Source organism: Aulonocara sp. 'chitande type north' Nkhata Bay, linkage group LG20, assembly GCF_057382095.1.
Source record: "Aulonocara sp. 'chitande type north' Nkhata Bay isolate Kocher_YH1m ecotype deep benthic linkage group LG20, A_spYH_male_GT1.1, whole genome shotgun sequence".
Taxonomy (NCBI): Eukaryota; Metazoa; Chordata; class Actinopteri; order Cichliformes; family Cichlidae; genus Aulonocara; species Aulonocara sp. 'chitande type north' Nkhata Bay.
In genome coordinates, this window is record NC_141363.1 from 29,083,135 (window position 1) to 29,103,175 (window position 20,041).

Genomic DNA, 20,041 nt, shown 5'->3' on the forward strand with positions numbered 1-20,041 from the left:
TCGTCTCGGCCGATTCAGGGAATGAGGTCTTTGGCTGGAGGCCTCCTGCACAAGCAGAGAATAACAGTGCCACATTTAGTTCTGCAACCTTCTGTTGGATTTGGCTCACTGAAATCCTTTCTCAACACTGACGTGGTCAGGTTGTGTTTTTACAGCACTCATTCATGTTCTTACCTTATTGTCTTTGAGCTTAGAGTCTAAACTGAGGTCCTGATGTGTGGGTAAGAAGCTTGAATGACACATTTTTCAGTCTGTCTTGAAGCATTAGTTAGATTAACACTGATGCAGCTTTTGGGCACTTTAATGAAGTGATTTTAAGTGATTTTCTAATTAAATTTGTGTGGTGGTGGCAAAGTCCTCAACAGCACTCAGCAGAGGAGGCTGCTGTACATTTGAACTCAGTGATGATGTCACAACAATCAGTATAAAAAGTGGATACGTCCAAAAAGCAAATAATTGGAACACTTCCAGGACAGAGAAGTGTAGTACCATAATCAAATGCTAGGGGGAGACAAAGGACAAGCGAGAGAGCTCAGTCTTGCCTTGGTGAGCTCTTGCCGTCCCGCCCTGCGTGTTGTCTCCTGTTTATTTTCTAAATTCCTCTGGAACAATAGGCCTCTATATGTGCTGGATATTCTGCCAGCTTTCTCGGCTTTCACTTACTTCCAGGCAGAACTTCATTGAGCTCTCTGGCATGAACAAACCACAGATTACCCCCCTCCAAGCCTTTCCACTCCAAGCATCTATTCACTTCTTCTTTCTGGTACATTGTGTTTATTTGGCCTGTTTTCTGCTCTGCCACTGTTGTCGCACATTGCACACTGTAAAATGATGTGAATTACACAATTAAACCAAAACGATCTAATTGTATCGTTCGATTCTTTAAGTGACCACAGGATGATAGAAGCATGCTGGTGCCACTCGGTGTGTGTAGCATTAACGGGACGCTTTTATTGGGGTGTTATTAAGTCTGGAGGCTCCGTGGTTGTTATGGGGGTGAAGAGCATTCTTCAGATTCTCCTTTGACCAGACACACACACACACACACACACACACACACACACACACACACACACACACAAAGGCCAAGCATTCTTGATGGCTGCTGGCCGCACTTTGGCTCCTGGCACTGAACTCCTTATTTAGTCAAAAAGCTGCAGAGTCACATCCAAGCCCATCTGTAGAGCTACTGCTGGTGTGTTACTCACAGGAAAAAAAGGAATTTAAAGGTCAGGGTACACAGATAATACTGACATCCTGCTTAGAATACATAATCAGATGTTGGACACTACAAAGCAACAGAAACCACTGAGCTACAAATCTGGTAGTTCATCAAACGTCCTGTTCAGTCCTGCTGGTCACACTTTGGAAATAAGTTGCTAATATGTCCGTATCTTATTTATGTGAATATGAATGCTGTACTTTAGACTTTTGGCCACCACCATGATGCCTTTTGCTTTGAGGAGCCAAAAGTGGCCATATTTAAACTCACCTTTAAAGGGTGAAGTGCCCAGTTCCCAACTAATAGTAACAAGCCTGTTTAGCAAGCTTCAACCATAGGTTGTATGTGAAGGAGTGGACTAACAAAAACCTCTGACACATTGCACTGCACCACAACAGTGGTACAGACTTATTATTTGTCAGATAATTTCATTCAAAAACCACAAGAAGCACCCATCTGATGGCATAAAGCACAGAGCTTTCATGTTATAGCTTGGCTGTAGCTCAGGTGGTACCTTCCGATCTACTGATTGGAAGGTTGGTGGTTCGATTCCTGGCTTCCCCTAGTCTGCATGCCAAATATCCTTAGGCAAGATACTGACCCCAAATTGCATGAGTGTGTGTGAATGTTACTTAGAAAGCACCTAGAAAAATGTGCTTGTGCGAATGGGTGAATACACAAGTTGTGTAAAGCGCTTTGAGTGCTCAGAAGAGTACAAAAGCGCTATATAAGAACGAGTCATTTTAGAAGCATATTTGCATCAGACTGCTAAGTGGACTGCTAAGTTATCAGCTATGGTTAGTACGGTTGGTTAGACAGTTGCATACATGAACTGCATCACTGCAATGCGCAGGCACGCATATCTGCTGGTGAGGTGAAAAAAAGTGGAGCAGCAACATCGCGAATCATCAGCAAAGATTTTTTTTTTGTTAGATGATCCCTTAAAAATGCTTAAAAGACACCAGAGCACATAGTCAACACGTCCCATTCACAGGTATCTGCCCGTGCCAGCACACCAGTGGATTACCCACGTCTGATTTAACACTTAACAAAATGTAAATGGATCAGATCTACCCACTGTACAGTTTTTATGAAAGAAACTAGCACTATAGAGACCTCCATCACCAGGCTGTGATGGTGTTTATTTCTATTATGAAATCAAGCAAACTGTGTGGAGGGACGAGCTTTTCGAGACTGTGCCCATTAGAGGAAGAACAGTTTTGGCCATCAGCTTACTTCCTTACCTCTGAAGGTCAAAGCAGTCACAGAGCAGCGTGCATGGAGCTGGTGAGAAACTGTAAGCTTCCTTGGTGACCAGTATAGTACCTCACCATGCCAGGCTGACAGCTGCCAACTGTTCACCTCAAAGCTTGCTTGATGCTTCGTTATAATATTGGCCATCATATTTTTTTGGTAATCCTAAAAAGAGCAATCAGCACGTGTCTCCAATGCAGAAGACAAAGTGATGAAAACAGTCGATCCAGGCTCTTATCAGACTTCATCATTAGCCTAACATGTGTTAGTGTAGAGCACATAGCTGATCTGTGATCACGCTGCTGGGCCAGTACAGCACACTGGTCCACAGTCCTGTCTTTACTGACGGGGCTGCACACACAGCACAGTGATGTCACACACAGACGAAGGCAGAGGTTCACACTGTGCGCTCAAATGCACAAATAAGCACACTGTCCATGCTTGCACAAAAAAGGAAAGTTGAACAACACTGAATGCATTCCAACGCACACAAACAAACAACAGTGAGTCTCTGATCTGCTTATCCTTCCAGATAGCTTAAATATTTACTTCGCCTGGGACCCCGAGCACAAGATGAGCTCATATCCTCACAGGGACCGTGCAGTACGTCTGCTGGAAAATCTGTTTGTCGAGCTCTGAAAACAGCCCCTCTGCTTCTGTAGCCACAGCATAGCATTAGGGATAAAGGTCCGGGGGGGGGGGAGGTGTTATGTCCTCGAAGGAAATACTTGTGGGTATTTGTAAAAACTGAATTAAGATGACAATATTAAGAGTTTTAACTTTATGGCACCATTAAGCTTCATTTTTAAAAACAGCAAAAAACTGCAGAGAAAACTTAGAAGACGTACGGTCAGAAACACTCCACTGCAGCTTACAGAGCAGCTGTACTTTGTAAATTTGAATCATAATAACAGCATTGATTATTGGATTTATTTGGGGGGAGCTATAGCAATAATGCTAGTTAGATTCAGCTAAACTTGTTTGCTGTCTGAAACCATTTTGGAAACTCAGACAGGAGCACAACCAGGTGTGAGACAAACATAAGGTTATCATATGTGACACAGTGATACAGTTCAAAGCACACACGGACAGAAACAAAGTTGCAGGTATTCAAATAAAAACTTTAATAACAAGTAAAAAGGAGCTAAAACACAGAAGGAAACAACAGCTGAGGCTGAGCAGGTGAAATCACTCAGGCTCTAATGAGGGCAGGTCAAAGAAGGGAGCAGGTGAAACCCACAGGAGGAACTAACGGTGTGCAAACTGTCACATAGTCCCACAATGGGACGCTAGGAGGTCCAGGATAAGGACAGTCTTTGACAAACACACATGAAGACATTACAAAGACTACGGAGGTAATTTCACTGCTTTCTGATTTTTCAGTGACATTACAGTCGTTGTTTCCTCCACACAATACTGCCGGCACGTTGTGGCCTGATGGTTATGATCATTGGTGTTTGTCCTGGTGTAGCCAGCGCTGTCCATTAGTTTGGGGAAGTTTAATGTACCCATGACTGTTAGCTTCAGACAGGAGCCTGTTTACAAAGGTGCTTCAGCGGAGGACAAACCGAACAATGACTCTCAGACTACTCGTACTTCTGACTTGAAGCTGCAGCTTGAGGTTTCTGTCAGCCCGGAGCTCTTTCTCTGGACACCGCTGACTGTCTTCGTTAAAAATGGCTAAATGTTCAAACACAGAGCAGCTGTTCTGACTGCAATGAGTTAAACTCGGTAGTAAAATTAGCGAGATGCTCGTTTGCTGTTAAACATGGCGTAAAGTTAGAATGTGAACAAGTTTCAGGTTTCTTACACCTCAACCGCCCCAACACAGGACATTTGGGTTTCCTTAGCTGAGCCAGGCATAAGTTTGGGACACAGTCTAACGGGGCTAAATACCATTCTTCGTATTTGTTTCCCCTTTTTTTCCTGATTGTAACACGGATAATGAAGCTGACTCGTCCCTTTCCGTCCTCAGCCGCCTACTTTCTTTGCGAAACTTGTGTCTCTAGGCTGTTAGTAACTGTTCTCTGCTCTCTTTTTCTTTTCTCCACAAACAGAGCTAGAAAGTGAGAAAGGGAAGATTGAGAAGACTCCACCCAGGGCGAAGGAAAAAAAGAGAAGCCAGCGAACCAGGAGACAGCCGAGACCATAAAAATGAGTGGTTCCCACCCCCGGCTCCACCAGAGCGCCGCGCCCGCTCCAAACGCTCTCTCCGCGGACAAGGACGCAGAAATGCCCGCTACAGAGAAAGACCTGGCCGAGGATGCGCCGTGGAAGAAGATACAGCAGAACACTTTCACCCGCTGGTGTAACGAACACCTGAAATGCGTCAACAAGAGGATCGGCAACCTGCAGACGGATCTCAGCGACGGGCTGCGGCTCATCGGGCTCCTGGAGGTCCTGTCTCAGAAGAAAATGTTCCGAAAGTACAACCAGAGGCCCACCTTTCGCCAGATGCAGCTGGAGAACGTGTCGGTGGCTCTGGAGTTCCTGGACAAGGAAAACATCAAGCTGGTGTCCATAGGTGGGTCCGATAAGTGTGTGTGAGTGCCAGGACGCGTGATTGATCCAGCTTTACTCCAACAGGCTTCTGGAAATGTTTGCTGTTCCTAAAGAAGTGGTCACATTTGATTGCACTGTAGTAAATGGTGATCATTTTAAGAGCAGCCCACGACCGTGGGGCGCAGGAAAACCAGTTATGGAGCCCACTAGAATATTTTCTGTAACAGAAGTGTTTAAACGCGCACCAGCATTTCTGAAAGGGTTTTCAGTGAGGCAGCAGGCGTCTCCCTCGGGTGACCGGGGGCGCAGGGCTTTTGTCTCGGTCTGTTCAGGTTTGAGGCCGATTGTTTTGGGAGGAGGGGGTCTGACTGTGCTGTGGGGTCGGTGGGTGGGGTGTTTTCAACCGCCTGAGCCGGCCGGGCCTGTGAGAGCCACGCTCTGTGGGCCTGCCCCAGACCTACTGTGTGTGTTGATGTGGTGGGGAGAGCTTGGGCTGGTGCTGGACTGCAGCAGACATAAAGTTTGAATTGGCTCTGCCTACATGCAGCTGCATGCCTGCTCACAGCGCTACTGATGTTCTGCTTTCTCATATTTCTCCCAGAACAGTGCAGATGTCACACAGCTGAGTCCTCACTATAGTTCATTATGCAGGGTCTGTAAGAGCAAATGCAATGCTGCCTCATCACCTGGAGTAAAGACAGTCTGTAACAGTGTTATCTACAGAGTCTGTGGGTGGAAATGCGTGATAGCTCTGGGACTCAGACATGAGTGGGTCTTTGTCATCTCTGGTGTCTGGCTCACTTGGTTTCCATGAACACGCTCCTGCCTCCAGCTGCTCTGCAGGGGAGACGATGGGTGGCTCTAAATTTGGGAGGTGCTGCTGCAGAAATTGCGGTTGACAATTTTAAAGTACACATCTGATACACTCTTCACACACATCACCCTCATTTTCTCAATACATGCAGCAGTTTGTGTTTTACTGAAAGCAGTGCTTTGCTGGTATTTAGGGCGAAGCACGAGTGAGCCTCTGTTTGTTCCTCCTGCTGACTCACTCATCCTTAGCTGCTCTTTGACTCATTTCATCTGAAGATGAGAGAGGAGCCTGCTTTTCTTTTACTTCCTCCTTTCATTGCAGAAAGTGGACACACCCAGGCAGCAAGGCTCACCACAAATTGCCAAACTGACATCTCTTCAGTGTGATGCACATGCTCTCTGCTTCTCTGGGCTTTATTCTTGTTGTTCTTTGCCCAGTTTGGGTTTTCAGCATATTTTCTCACTGATAACTTATCAGGTTTCCTTTCATCTTGCATCTTGATGGCCACACCTCTTTCATTTCTCTTTTCACTTGTCTTTTTCTCATTTACTGAAAATGCAACAGTTTCCAAATAACAGCTGTGTGTGTTGTGGAGCAGTCCATCCAACCCCAGAGACGCAGGTGTCCAGTGTTTCTTATTTTACAGCGTTGCACTGGAGGAAAAGGCAAACGTGTCCTCACTGAACTCGACAGACGTTCAGTACGTGACCTATAACTTGTTCAGTCCAAGAATAAAAACTAGAATAGCTCCGAGTGATTAACCGTTATCTCCTCACGGCCTTGGTGTAGCTCTGTCTGGAATAACGACTCCTCCCCCTTTAAGCCCACTTTGTTCTGATTGGCTGTCCTTATCCACAGTCTTATTTTGGGCTACTGTGCTTGCTTGAGATTTTCATGTGTGAGATTCTGTCTTTCTCACTCGGGCTTCACTCTGCTCTCAATATGAAGAGCGAACGTCAGCACAAACTCCCATTCTCGTACACGCCCTCTCAAAGCCTCTAACTGGGAAGTATTACAGGGATTTAATGGAGTGCAGGCTACAAATAAGAGACGGGATAATCATTTTGTGAAAACAGAACTATCATATTCGGTACTTTGGTATTTTCTGACAGCTGATATTTTCAGCATCAGCAGGATTTCAAGAATTTTTTCTTTTTTTATGTAAATGTCTGACTCTGGCTGCATGTCAGCAGCAGGTAGAGCACGATTTGACAAACACCGTGCTGTAACAATCAGTGGATTTCTGTTCTGTCAAATCATTTTTTTTATTTTTTTTTTTAATGCCAGATTTTTGACTCTGACACAAAATGAAGGAGAGATGCACCAGCAGCAGAAAGTGTCACTGTTTCTACAGTCAGCTTTTTGAACCTCTCTAAAGATTGGTTGTCACCTTTCAGCATGCTGCCTCAGTCTGACAGTAAAATAAATGAACTTTGCTTTTTGGGAAGGGCGACATTAGAGAGGCTGAAACTAATGTTGCTGGTTTAAAGGCAGAGGCTCCGTGGATGGGCTGCAGGAGATGTATCTGGAGAGGGCCGACCGCCGACCGGTACTGAGCTCTGTTACAAAGGGCTCTCCTTCACCGGCTGAGCCAGGCTGTTTGGCAAACGCTCCTCTTACAGATATGTCATGTTCTTCTTTGCACAGGAAATGCAACACTGGGACCAGCAGCGTGTCAGCTTTAGTCTGATGGTTTTTCTTTTTTCCCTTTAGGCTAACTTTACTGAAAGGTTAACAAAATCAGTCTAGCAGAATCTCCCATAGAGATGCTGTGTGTCTTTTAATCCACCTTACAGCAACAGACTAAGATTCCCAGATTTATTAACCAATAATAATAATAATATTGGTCAAATGGACTTATTACACATCTTTGGCTGTAAAGTTTAAAAAATCATCACTTTTCAGGAACAATGTAAATATTCTGAAAAACGAAATGTGAAGCAAAGATGGTCAGTTCTGCTTTGTGTGTTCAGACATCAGTAGGTTGTGACTAGAGCAGGGCGATATGGCCAAAAATATTTATCACGATATATATTTGAAAATTTGCGATAATGATATAACCGACGATATAATTGATGCGAGACAAAATACAACTCCACAACATTACTAGCGCAAAAAGACAACCTTCCATTTATTTTCACTTAAACAAGAAGCTGGTTTTTATGTACATTAAAGCTTTATAAAAATGTAACAGTGCAAATGCAAATTCCTTGCTGAAAGTTTAACCAAAAGGCATTTCCAGTAGAAATGTGCTGACATATCCTGAGCATAACCATGTATAATATCCACTGAAGTTAAAAAGAGGTGCTTTGCAACATTAAACTGCAGTGTGCAGTATGCATTTTTCGGACCGTAAGGTGCACGGGATTATAAGGCACATTAAGCGAAACAAAGCAGTCAGATAAATCAAACTTTATTAAACTCATTCTTCTTGCTTCCTCCACTTCTGTGCCATTGATTCATTAATGTTGAATTCTCTGGCAGCTGCTCTATTCCCATGTTGTTGCAGTATATTAATGACTAACCTCGTATTGTGGATGGATTATCTCAGTTGTTCTCCTGACTGAAGTTTGGTCCGTTTACAGCATCCTGCCATGCGATTGCATTTGTCTCTAACCATGAGGAACCTTCACGTTAACGTTTATAAGTGGAAAAGTGTTAGTGTTCGTCCTCCAGCTTCACTGTTTATGTTATGCTAACATAGCTGTGTCGCTAGCGATCACGTAGCACATCATTATATACTAGCTAGCCCAACTTCAGTAACCCTACAAACGTCACTGCTGTTTAGTTTCCTGTCTTCATTTATGTTGGAAGTGATAGCAGAGCTGTACGTTTGATTTTTTTCAGAAATCTCTCAGTCAGAACATGCAATATCATGCTTAGGTAACTAGCGAAACTAGCGAGCTAACTTCCGCTAGCTTCCTGCTAGCTTCTAACTCCGTTAAATGTAATACATTTTGTTTTCATGGATGCCTGGAAGTTAAACTTTATAGTTACACCTGGTAAAGCAGCAATGCTGATCGTTTTATTAAAGATGAAAGAATTTAGACAGTTAACTCTAAGTGACGCTGCAGTGTTGTTTGACCTGAAGTTTACGGAGTTTAGGACCCAGATTACTCCCAGATTTAAGAGCATCTTAGTCCGACAAATACGACAATAACAACGGCTGCTTGCATGTTCTGCAAAAAAATGTGCTTTGTTGTGTATCTGACGGACAAACACCAAACCAGTTCCACATCACGGAAGTTGCACCATTTTTACAAACCAATTCTGGTTCATCTGTTTCACTCAACAATCGGCCATGTGCGTATGAAAACAAAGGCACTGCGCATGCGCGTTTTACTCCCATTCTATCGCGAGATTTCATTTTCCTATCGTTGCCTAACATTATACCGGTATTACCGTGAACGGTATAATATGGCCCAGCCCTAGTTGTGACTGTGACACTAAACATGCCTGTAAAGCTCGTCTTCTGATCTTTGCTGAACCATTTGAGTTTTGTCTGTAGGACAAACCAGAAGAGTTGCTTTCACTTAAACAGAACTTGTCAAATGGGCCTGCTGACAGTAAATCCACAGGAGAAATGGTTAAAGGAGACTCTTCCTGCCAAACCTTGTTTGCTCCTTCAGCTGTAAACATGGTGCCTTTGCATGTGTGGTTCGCATCGCTCGTGTTCCTGCACGGCTCGGCCAGCATGGTATACAGCCACAGTGACAGAGTCCAGACTTCACTGTAACCAGGCTCCAGCCTAACAGGTAATCTCTCTGACAAAGCCCCACATGATCTGGCAGCAGCAGCAGCAGACTCATGACTACTGATGAATCCAAAGACCTAACATGGGTTCAGTCACAGAGGCTGCCAGCAGCAGGCAGTGGTGTTAGCAGTGATCCAACAGCACATCTCATGCAGTCGTTTAGTTTGCTGTGACTATAGAACATCTTACAAGCATCTTCTGTATAAATCTTTAGTTGTGAGGAAATTCCTGTTGCATCCTTGTGCAAAGACGGTGTAAGTGATTGTTCCCCTGCCCTCATCACACCCATGTTTGTACAAGCTTCATCCTATTTGTGTCTAAGTGAAATGGAGCTTTAACAAACATTAGCTGTTCAGCAGATTAAGACTTGTTGTCCTCATCAAATATTCCTCTGTTTGTGCAGAGGTTCATTCTCCATCATAATCATGTCGGCAGCATCTCTGTTCCAGCCCGTCAGCCAAACCCAGATTTGAAACCCTGCTTTGTATGAACTTGACTGAGCCTGTGCAGAAAATGCAGAAACGGTGCATGAGTGAATGTTGTGCCAAGCTCTTCCAGGCTTGGTGTGGAATCATCTTCATAAATTGCAGCTTCCTTGTGTCTGCTGGTAGTGGAGGTAAGCAGGTTGAGACAGACGCCTGTGTAGTAATAGCCAGCTGCTCCCTCCTGTTATGCTGTCCCATGATAATGAAAAGTTTTATAGAAGTGATCCCAGGACGATGAAGCATTTAAGGAAGTTTGTTACAACTGTAAGGTGCTGCTTGCACGTGTTCCTTAGATGATTGGGAAACATCAAAGCACGTAAAGATGTTTGTAATTGCTGTATACAACAGATATGTGATTTTGCACAATTAAGTTTCATACTGTCAAACATTAACTTCCCTCTGCCATGTTTCTACTTTTGCAACTTGGATGTCCACACAGTGTGGCACCATGGCTCTACAAATAACCTGAGGAAATGGGTGCCAATTTAAGCCAGTGTTGTTGATCTCTGACATTAACCAAAGAGAAGGTGTTTAAAGAGCCATGTGATGGAGATGGATACGTTTCCTTGGTTAAAGTCAGATTCTCCTGGCTGCAGTGACACCTGAGCTGCTAGATGGAGCAAACTGGCACATTCAGTCTTATTGCTCATTAGCCAACATATGAAGCTACACTGATGCTTGTGGCTGCATCAGTTATCAGCTTGGTGGAAAACTATTTGAAACTTGGACCATGTTAATAAGCAGAATTCAGCGAGCGGTGGGTTCCTTTTTGAAGTTAAGCTACTCCCAAAACCCGGAAAACTCCTGTTTTGGTCATAACATGAGTGCTGCACAGTTCCACTGGGAACGCTCACTCACCAGTTTAGCCTGCTGTGTTCGGATGTTATGATCTTAAATGTAATCTTTCAGAAACATGACGATGAAGGAAAGGAGAGCCTTTGGTGATGAGGGCAGAGAGGAATGCAGGTCGGGCTGCGATAAGCTCTTAGCCACTCAGTTGGGTCAAAATAGATCACTTCCTGCCAGCTCATTATCATTAGCACAACTTCCTGTCTGCACAGGCAGAGGGGGTTGGTCATGTGGATCCTGGAATTAGCAGAGTGTGTTCCCATTCAGTCCAGAGGTATTCTGGCTATTCCATTACATCATATTTGGAAAACTGCCACAACTCCCCATGCCTCATGTTCAAACTCAACAAGCACTTTTTCCAGCACACATTTAAACTGCACATAAACAGCAGACACATTGTTTTTCATAGATAATGTCTTATGTTACTGTTCTTATTACGATGTCATCGAGGGAATAATCAGTACTTTAATAGTACTTCTCAGCGGTTTCCAGGAAACACTTGTATTGTGTTCCATCATTTGACATGGTACCCATGTCCTCCCTCACCTCCTGATCATCCTTTTGTCCAAGGCCATTTTCTCTGCTTGCTTCACTCAGATGAACACATCCCATCCTCAGTGTGTGCTGCTGTCAGTGCAGCCTTATAAAAATGTCCCATGCAGCACTTTCACTCCCCGCACCTTTTTTCTTTCTTTCAGACCTCCGCCCCTTCTGCCTCTTTCCTTCCCTTTCCCTGTCCGTCCTGCCTCCTCCCCTCCCTGTCTGTAACCAGAGCCCAGGGAATTGGGGGTGGTGGGGGGGCCCTGCCAAATCCAGTGTGCTTCTGCCCTTTTAAGGCTAAAAAACCAGGAGGAACTTTTTTTTTTTTTTTTTTTTTTTTTTTTTTCTCCCCCAGCTTAGGGAGTGCTGAGGGGAGGGAGGATGAGTGGAAGGAGTAGAAAGGAAGAGGAGGAAGTGTAGTAGCTCCAGTGTGGCTTGGTGCAGTCAGAGGAAGAAGTGGGAGGGGAAGAACAGCTGCAGGCCACAGATTTCAGCATTTGGAGCTTTTAGCCTAAACTCTGTATAACAATAGATTACATTTAGTGTATTGGTATATGTGGGCCAGCATGAACAAAGCAAATGACTTTATTTTTAAGCTTTATTATGAATGTCTTTTCTTCAGTCTCCCTGTGACTGCAGTTAGGTTCTCAGCAGCTGCTCTGTTTCCTCTGCTGCACGACTCCAGATTAACCACGAACTCTGACATCAAACTGATGAGTTTCAAGTCTTTGTGAATCAACATAACGCTCATTTTGGAAATGATGGTCCCATTGTTTCTCAGTGGGACTTCACTAATGTTTTTTTTTTTTTTTTTCCTCATATGCATGTTACACATACACGTACGGTCATGTGACATGTTAAGAATTTCATTAAAATTCCTTTCCACATGTGAGCTGGAGATATTATGAACATACAGAGATGGTGACAGTCATGCTACGGTTACACTTCATCATTATTGTGTAAGGATAACATGGACGGGAGAGGCCTCGGGACTGCTGCTTGTTCTTCAGTTTACAAGCTCTCAGGACTAATCGGCTCCAGATGTTGCTGTACAGTCTGAACCGTGCAGAGCGCTCTCGCTCCCCGTGGTCTCGTTGCTGAGACCAGGTCAGGGTACAGGTCACGGGTTGTGATGATGTCATGTAATGCCACAGGAGGGCTGTGGAGGGGCTGCTGCAGTAACGATGAGCCATACCAATGAATCATGGGAGTTTTAGGAGTAAAAAGACCACAGACACTCCATACGGTAGCCTCCGTGGTACACACAAGCTTGTTGCAGGGGGTGTATGAGTCAGCAGAGGGGGGAGTCTGTGGCAGCATGTGTCCATATATGGGCTCTGTCAGGCTTGGTGAGCTGTGCTCTGCTGGGAATGCTGGCAGATTCCTTGAATGTTTAGTGGCTTTTGTGTGTGCAAGACATGAATCAAAGACACAGACTCGGAGCTGAATGAAGTCCTAACAATATTCCTTTATAGGGGACTGTCGTGTTGAACTAAAAGCAGCAGATTGTGTTCTCTTAATTGTACAAGTACTAAAACTAGTGTTGTGTCTCTGCTGGGATGGCTGGCAGGCTGACACGCCTCTACTTAGCTGCTCTGCATTCTTGCTACACGTACCAACCTGTGGTCTTATTCAGACTCTGCTATCAGTACTAATAACAGTTTATAAGTCCTGGGTTTATCTGTCCCTAGGCAACATATCTCTGCGCCCCTCCGCTGCTGCCTCCTTTGCTTCTTTCTCAAAGTTCCCACAGTAGCTGGCCATCCAAGCATCTGATCCAGTTCTGTTTGATCACCCCTATGGAGTGTCTCTCACCCACCCACGCCAAACAGAAGGCAGCTGACATGTCACGTAGAGAAGCGTTGGCTGCTCGAGAGCATGCTTTTCTGTTGGCGCATGGATTCAGACGAGCAGCCAGCTAAGACAGATTGTCCCAGTTCTGCATGTGCACAAACAGCTCGACTTGTTGAAGGTTGTTATGGGGAAAAGATTTCCTGTTGCTGTTCTGTTCCTCATCTTTATCTGCATCATGCATCCTCACGCTCTCGCTGACTCCCAGAGAAGACCATTAATGCTGCAGTAGCTCCAGCAAAGGGCTCGGGTGGTGTCACTGTGGTTGAGGCTGGTTTGCTGTCACCAACAGTTATTCCAGTGTAGCTGTAAATTCAGGGGTGGGGAGTTAAGATTGCAATGAAGACTAAAGCTCTCCCAAACGCTGCAAAACAAAAACACTGCACGTAAAAGTGGGGCTTTGTTCGTATTTCAGAACTGGATCTCAGGTTCTTCCAAGAATCTGAACTTGGCCCCATTATTTCCTCTCTAACTAATAATCTGATCAACATCAGCTTGGAAACGCACAAACACTGCGCCACACCCGTTCCTCAAGGCCTGATCTTAGGACTCATTGGTCTTGCTTCTTGTGCAAGCTATGTGCATGCAGTAGCATTTATGTGGGCCGGTATGTGTGCTCATGCCCAGGCTAGCTTATGGTTGCATCACCTTTTACTCAGCTTGCAGCAGTATGTGGTTTAGACTTGAAAATAGAAAAATGCAAATACAGAAGTCGGTGTGCTGTTGGTGTGGTCGTCACAACTGGAACTAGTGTGTCAGTGTCTCAGTTTTAATGTGATTCAGCTCTGCATTCATCATGGCACTCTCTGTTCTGGAAGTTCTCACACTATCGTCTGAATTCAGACAGTTCAGGCTCTAATTCAGATGAATTTCATGTCTTAGTGACGCTGAAGCGTGACAGTTTCATTAACACAAATGGAGTTTCAAAAATGGTCAAGTTTTATTACACTGCAAAAATGCATCAAAGACGTGTGAAATTAAAATTAGTTCAAATAAAAGGTCAATTTTATTTATATACACATTTATTACACTTAAACTCACTGTGCTCATGAGTCATCCACACTGAGTTAATAAAACACCATGAAAGGAATTGGTTGGCGTCTTCATAAATCCAGTCTGTGGGGATTCCAAGCTGGTGTACTCCCAGTGCTGCTTTCAAGCCCAGCTAATTGGGAGGGTTGCATCAGGAAGGGCATCCGGCACAAAATCAGATGAGTCCATCCCCAACCGCTGGGTAAATAGTGGAGCAGCCTAGAGTCCATTAGAAAATGACTATTTTTACAGAGTCAGCGGGACTCTGTGTACATCCTGGAGTTTAATGTACTGAATCTCCTTTGATGTAAAGCAATAATGAGGTAGGTAGTTAACAAAGTCCATGACTGGTACATGGTGGTCAAATCTGCCGTCCTTGAAACAAATGCATTTACACTCGACGTATCCTCCAAGGTTTTCATATTAAAGCTTTGCAGCGGTGGCCCAAACCATAAACGGTGTTGCTGTACTGCCATTTGAGGACGTGCACTCTGTCCACCAGTGTCAGAAACCCGGCTTTTAATTTGCACTGTTATCCTCCTACTTTAAAAAAAAAAAAAAAAAAAAAAAAGCTTTGGGCTCTGAGTTAATGTCTTTTTGAAATGCAGTGCTCCAAGAATGGACACATCTTCGACTTATGACAACCACTGGAAATTAGACCATCTGAAATATGTTTAAAGGGGGAGGGGCATGTATCCAGCCAAACATTAGATAGCAGGAGGAATCTGAGTATTTGAAGTACAGATTACTTCATGTCCTTGGCTGAGACCTTCTAGTCGTGCTTTGTTTTATGGTGGTCTAAGCTGGTTTCTAAAATAAAGGAACTTTGTGCGACTGTTTAACGTGACTCATATCTGGTCCCCAGACTCTAAAGCCATTGTTGATGGAAACCTGAAGCTGATCCTGGGTCTGATTTGGACCTTGATCCTGCACTACTCCATCTCCATGCCCATGTGGGATGAAGAGGAAGAGGCAGATGATGGCAAGCAGAAGACCCCCAAGCAGAGGCTGCTGGGATGGATCCAGAACAAGCTGCCTGAGCTCCCCATCACCAACTTCAACAGAGACTGGCAGACCGGCCGGGCCCTGGGAGCCCTGGTTGACAGCTGTGCTCCAGGTGAGCTAAACAGTGGATGTGTTGAGGTGTTCTGGGGTCTTGGGTGTGTGGGTGTGTTTACCCTACTGCTAGGGGCTGATCCTGAGACGAGCCCAGTACCAAGAACGAGATGCATTTATTTCAGAAAGACGAGGCTCCTGTCTCGATGTTCTGCTGCTCCAGTGAAGATTCAGTATTTTTAAACATGTTCTTGGACACATGCTTTAAAGCACTATACAAATACAGGCCATTTTAAAAATTAGTCGCTTATTTATTTTATGTTAACCGATAAAGAATCATTAAATTTGGAGTGTTCAGCGATCACACCAGTGTGGTGAGAAGCTACTTTCAGCTTGTCCCACAGGCTCACAGTAGCAAGTCTGCATGTTTGAGTTTGACACCAGTCCTTCCTGACCTGACCCCAGAGGGGACTTGTGTCTTTCACTTCCCGAGGGATTGTGTAAACCATGTTGCTCTCATTTGGTAATCCGGCTCACCAAGTGAGAGACACAAAGGTAGTAAATAACTACGCAAACAATAATAAACAAGAGCCAATCACAGTAAGTGACACTGCAGTGAAACAGAAAACATCTCCGTCACAAAGCAGCAGAAATGCTGAGGTGTGTGTCTGTAGAGATGCTAAAATCAATAATCAGGCCAACACAGTTCAGCATTCATTTAAAGCTGACGTGTGAAACGGTCCTCGACCTGTGTGCAGGTCTCTGTGGCACGTAGTGACACATTTCAGTCCAGCAGCTAGAGAGGACTTAAAGATTGTGGAACTAAGCAGTGCACTGACGCAACACTACCACTCCTCAAACTGCACGCCAACCTCGCCTCATACGTCTAACATTAAACACACAGCAGTGACTGACAGCTGGAGGTTGGGTGAGGGGAAAGCATGATATTCTCACGTGTCAATAAAACAGATGGGAAGAGTGATGATGAGCAGCTAGAGGGGGGTACAGAGCTCTGTCGGGGGACAAAGGAGGTTTCTGTTTACATGCTTGGAGTGTTTGGCGTTGCTATGGCTCACCAGCAACCTCAAGCTGGAGACGAGGCCTCCACAGAAGCAAACAGATTTACTGCAGCGTCCTGAAATGACAGCCATCAGACTTACCAGCAAGTAAATAACTGCTGACATGGCCGCATTTCCAGGACAGGCTCATCATTCAAGGGCAGACATGTCTGGGAGCCAGAGTTGCCCACACCTATGTACTGCTGCAGAGATTAGACATTCTGCCTTTATCTTCTGGATATCATCAAGGCTACAAGTTTGGAGTCAACATGTTGTCCTTAATTAGACAGACTGGCTGTAACAGGAAGCACTCCATGTCTAATTAATCAGAAATGCTGTTTCACTGTGTAAAGGGGATCTACTCTGCTTTTACTCAAACTTCTTATTTATCTTATACAGCCCTGGCACAGCTCCTCAGTGCAACCTTAAACAGTGGCTGGGTGGGGCAGAGCTGTATGCTTCAGATGACCATATTGGGGATTTCTGCTCTCATTGTCAAGACATCTGAGTGTTGGAGCCCTCTGAAGCCAGGACACATGATTTTAAATTATGCAAGTGTTAATAAAAAAAATATGGAGCAATGACAGAAAATTAGCAAAGACACGACAGATCCACTCTCGGTGGTGAAATGCAGAGCTAGCTGAGCTTATACATGTCATCAGGAAAAATGTCCACTCTGCATTAGCATTTCTAGCAAGTTCAATATCATTAAACACTTTTTTTTTCTCATTGAGATCTTATACTCGTCATAATCAGTACAGCCAGTACTATAAATGAACCCTTCTGCTTCATATAGTGAATCCATCTGACCTCTTATTCCTGCAGGTCTGTGTCCTGACTGGGACCAGTGGGATCAGACAAAACCAGTGGACAACGCACGTGAAGCCATGCAGCAAGCTGATGACTGGCTCGGCATTCCACAGGTGACCTGATAATGGAGTAACATTAAAAAAGCTGGATATTGGAACACAGTTCAAGCACAATCATGTTTTCCCCATAGCTAACGTTTAACCAGAGTTATCTGCCTTTTGGAGGGAAATGCACTGCTTCCTGCTGGTCACTGTGACCAGTCACAAGTGTTTTACAAATAAGCAACCGTTCACTTTTGAACAGATTTTGCATATAAAGCAAAAACCTGCTTTGAGTTAAGGTGGCTTTGAGGATGACTGCATCATCTGCAGTTAATCTAAATGGAGGTAAAATGATGGAGCCTTTCACTGAGGACTGGTCATTGAAACTTGTTGGAGACTCTCATCCACAGGCTGAGAGGCTTTACAGAAGCTGCTGACTGATGGGTCTTTGGGCCTCTGGTTAACAGCAGGTGAACTTTTAAAATAAGAGTGTAGAGGTTGTTCACCAGTAAACTCATCGTGTTCTTTCAGACTGTTCATCGTTTGCAGTCAGTCTGCCATTAGGCTGGTGTAGGTGATCATGCTACGCTCTGGAAACTATGACTGAACTCTTATCCACACCTGCTAATGACTTCACTCCCTCCGACACCAAACACAAGGAAGTGGTGCATTTCCTGAGGGTGATTGTTATCTGCAGTGAAGCTTTTTCCTTTTGGTCACCATCACAACATCTATCTTTGTACAGCAGCTCGTTTTTGAATCCTTACACAGTGGTGCAAGTATTCTCTTATCTGAGTGACGGTCCCAGGTGATGGCTTCCTTTTTTATTTTTTTTATTTTTATTTTTTATATAAATTGGTCAGTGAGCGGCCATTTTCATACCTGTCCGATTCTTGGTTCCCCCCCCAAAGACCCCCTCAGTCTTATGTAAGGCTACAGAGGGTCTTTGGCAAACTAGAAATGGTAAATCTGTTCTGGTGCAGTCATGTGGGGAAACCTGACATTTGAGCCCCTTTTCAGCATTTACCAGGGAGCTTTGAAAGTGAACTCAGTTTCCTGTGCCGCCTGTGTGGCGTTGCTGTGTGTGTGTGTGTGTGTGTGTGTGTCAGTACTGTTGGCATGATTGGCACGCTGTAGCGTGCTGACAGTTGGCTCTGTGGTCGCTGGCGTTTCCGCCTTCAGCCGTGCTTCTGCTAAGAAACTGTCGGCGTCCTTCCCCTCCAGACTGTGGTTTGTCTGGTTCCTGGTTTGCGTGCGACTGTCTCAGGTACTTTCTAAATGCGTACAGCTCGTGTGTGTGGTTTTAATCACACAATCAAAACATCACTGGGTTTGCCTGTGGGTAATCTCCACGGTAACTGATCAAGCCCTGCCTCCGTCTGCACAGCTGTCACCTTGGTTCTCCTACTACAAACATGCAAACAAGTCGTGGGGAGGGCTGCCCGCTGTTACATTTAGAAAAATGTTCCTCCTCGTCTCCTAGGTGATAACCCCTGAAGAGATCGTGGACCCCAATGTGGACGAGCACTCAGTCATGACCTACCTGTCACAGTTCCCCAAAGCCAAGCTCAAGCCTGGAGCACCTCTGCGACCCAAACTCAACCCCAAGAAGGCGCGTGCCTATGGCCCAGGTATGCCAGCATGCACGCGCATCACCACATGCAGCTGATGCACCTTTGCTTGTATCCACAGAGAAACTGTGAGCCTCATACTGCAGTGAGACATTTTTAACATGTTGTCTGTTGTGTGAAGGCGTCGAGCCCGTTGGTAATGTAGTGATGAAAAAGGCTACGTTCACCGTGGAAACCATCAGCGCAGGAATGGGAGAGGTGCTGGTTTACGTGGAGGACCCTGCAGGCCACAGAGAGGAGGTCTGTGATCCATCCTTGTGTGTAACTTCTACTTTCAGTTTTGTTCATTTAAAAACGATTGTGTCTGTGTTCAGGCTAAAGTGACGGCCAACAATGACAAGAACCGTACCTACTCTGTTGTCTATGTCCCCAAAGTGACAGGCATGCACAAGGTGAGTGAAGAATTCAATGTTAAAGATGTGAGAAATAATCCCTAAAGTAATCTTTCAGGTAGAAAATGGGTTTTGCTCCACAAAGCAGTGATTACAGCTAACATGCCATTTTCCTGCTCTCCTTCCTTTGTAGGTGACTGTGCTGTTTGCAGGGCAACACATCTCTAAGAGCCCCTTCGAGGTGGAGGTCGGCATGGCTCAGGGAGACTCCAGCAAGGCCACAGCACAGGGACCGGGCCTCGAGCCCTCAGGAAATATTGCTAACAAGTCCACTTACTTTGATGTGTACACAGCAGGTAATGTAGGTTTGTGCAGCTAGCTGTAACATCAGGCCACATGGAGTGTTTAACTGTGCGTTTCCTCCTGTTTTTCTAAGGTGCTGGTGTTGGAGAGGTGGAAGTGGTGATCATGGACCCTGCAGGGAATAAGAACACGGTGACGTGCACCATTGAGGACAAGGGTAACAGCAGCTATCGCTGCACCTACAAACCCACCCAGGAGGGCCAGCACACCATTTACGTGACCTTTGCTGGTGGTCAGATCAGCAAGAGTCCTTTCACAGTTGATGTGGGAGAGGGTGAGCATATGTTAAAGCTTCACTGAGTGTAAATCTGGGAGGATGTCACTGCTAACTGAACACTTCTACCACAGCAGCCGTTTTAAAATGTGTTTCTGCTTCTCCTGTGTCTAACCTCTGCTGTGTTCCTCTGCTGGATGTTATGTCCTCTTCTCTTTGATAGAAGCCTGCTG

At 45.0% G+C, this 20,041-nt stretch overlaps 1 protein-coding gene across 3 annotated transcripts in view; it reads left to right on the forward strand.

Annotated features, from left to right (window-relative positions):
* The window catches only part of flna (filamin A, alpha (actin binding protein 280)), a 43,848-nt gene that overhangs the window by 4,567 nt on the left and 19,240 nt on the right, over window positions 1-20,041 (forward strand). For all 3 annotated transcript variants that reach the window (XM_086278523.1, XM_086278521.1, XM_086278522.1), the window contains exons 2-9: window positions 4,534-5,000; window positions 15,169-15,420; window positions 17,243-17,340; window positions 18,752-18,899; window positions 19,021-19,139; window positions 19,214-19,291; window positions 19,425-19,587; window positions 19,668-19,868. In XM_086278523.1, coding sequence (XP_086134649.1) covers window positions 4,631-5,000; window positions 15,169-15,420; window positions 17,243-17,340; window positions 18,752-18,899; window positions 19,021-19,139; window positions 19,214-19,291; window positions 19,425-19,587; window positions 19,668-19,868 — 1,429 coding nt within the window. In that variant the 5' untranslated portion in view covers window positions 4,534-4,630. The remainder of the gene's footprint in view (window positions 1-4,533; window positions 5,001-15,168; window positions 15,421-17,242; window positions 17,341-18,751; window positions 18,900-19,020; window positions 19,140-19,213; window positions 19,292-19,424; window positions 19,588-19,667; window positions 19,869-20,041) is intronic.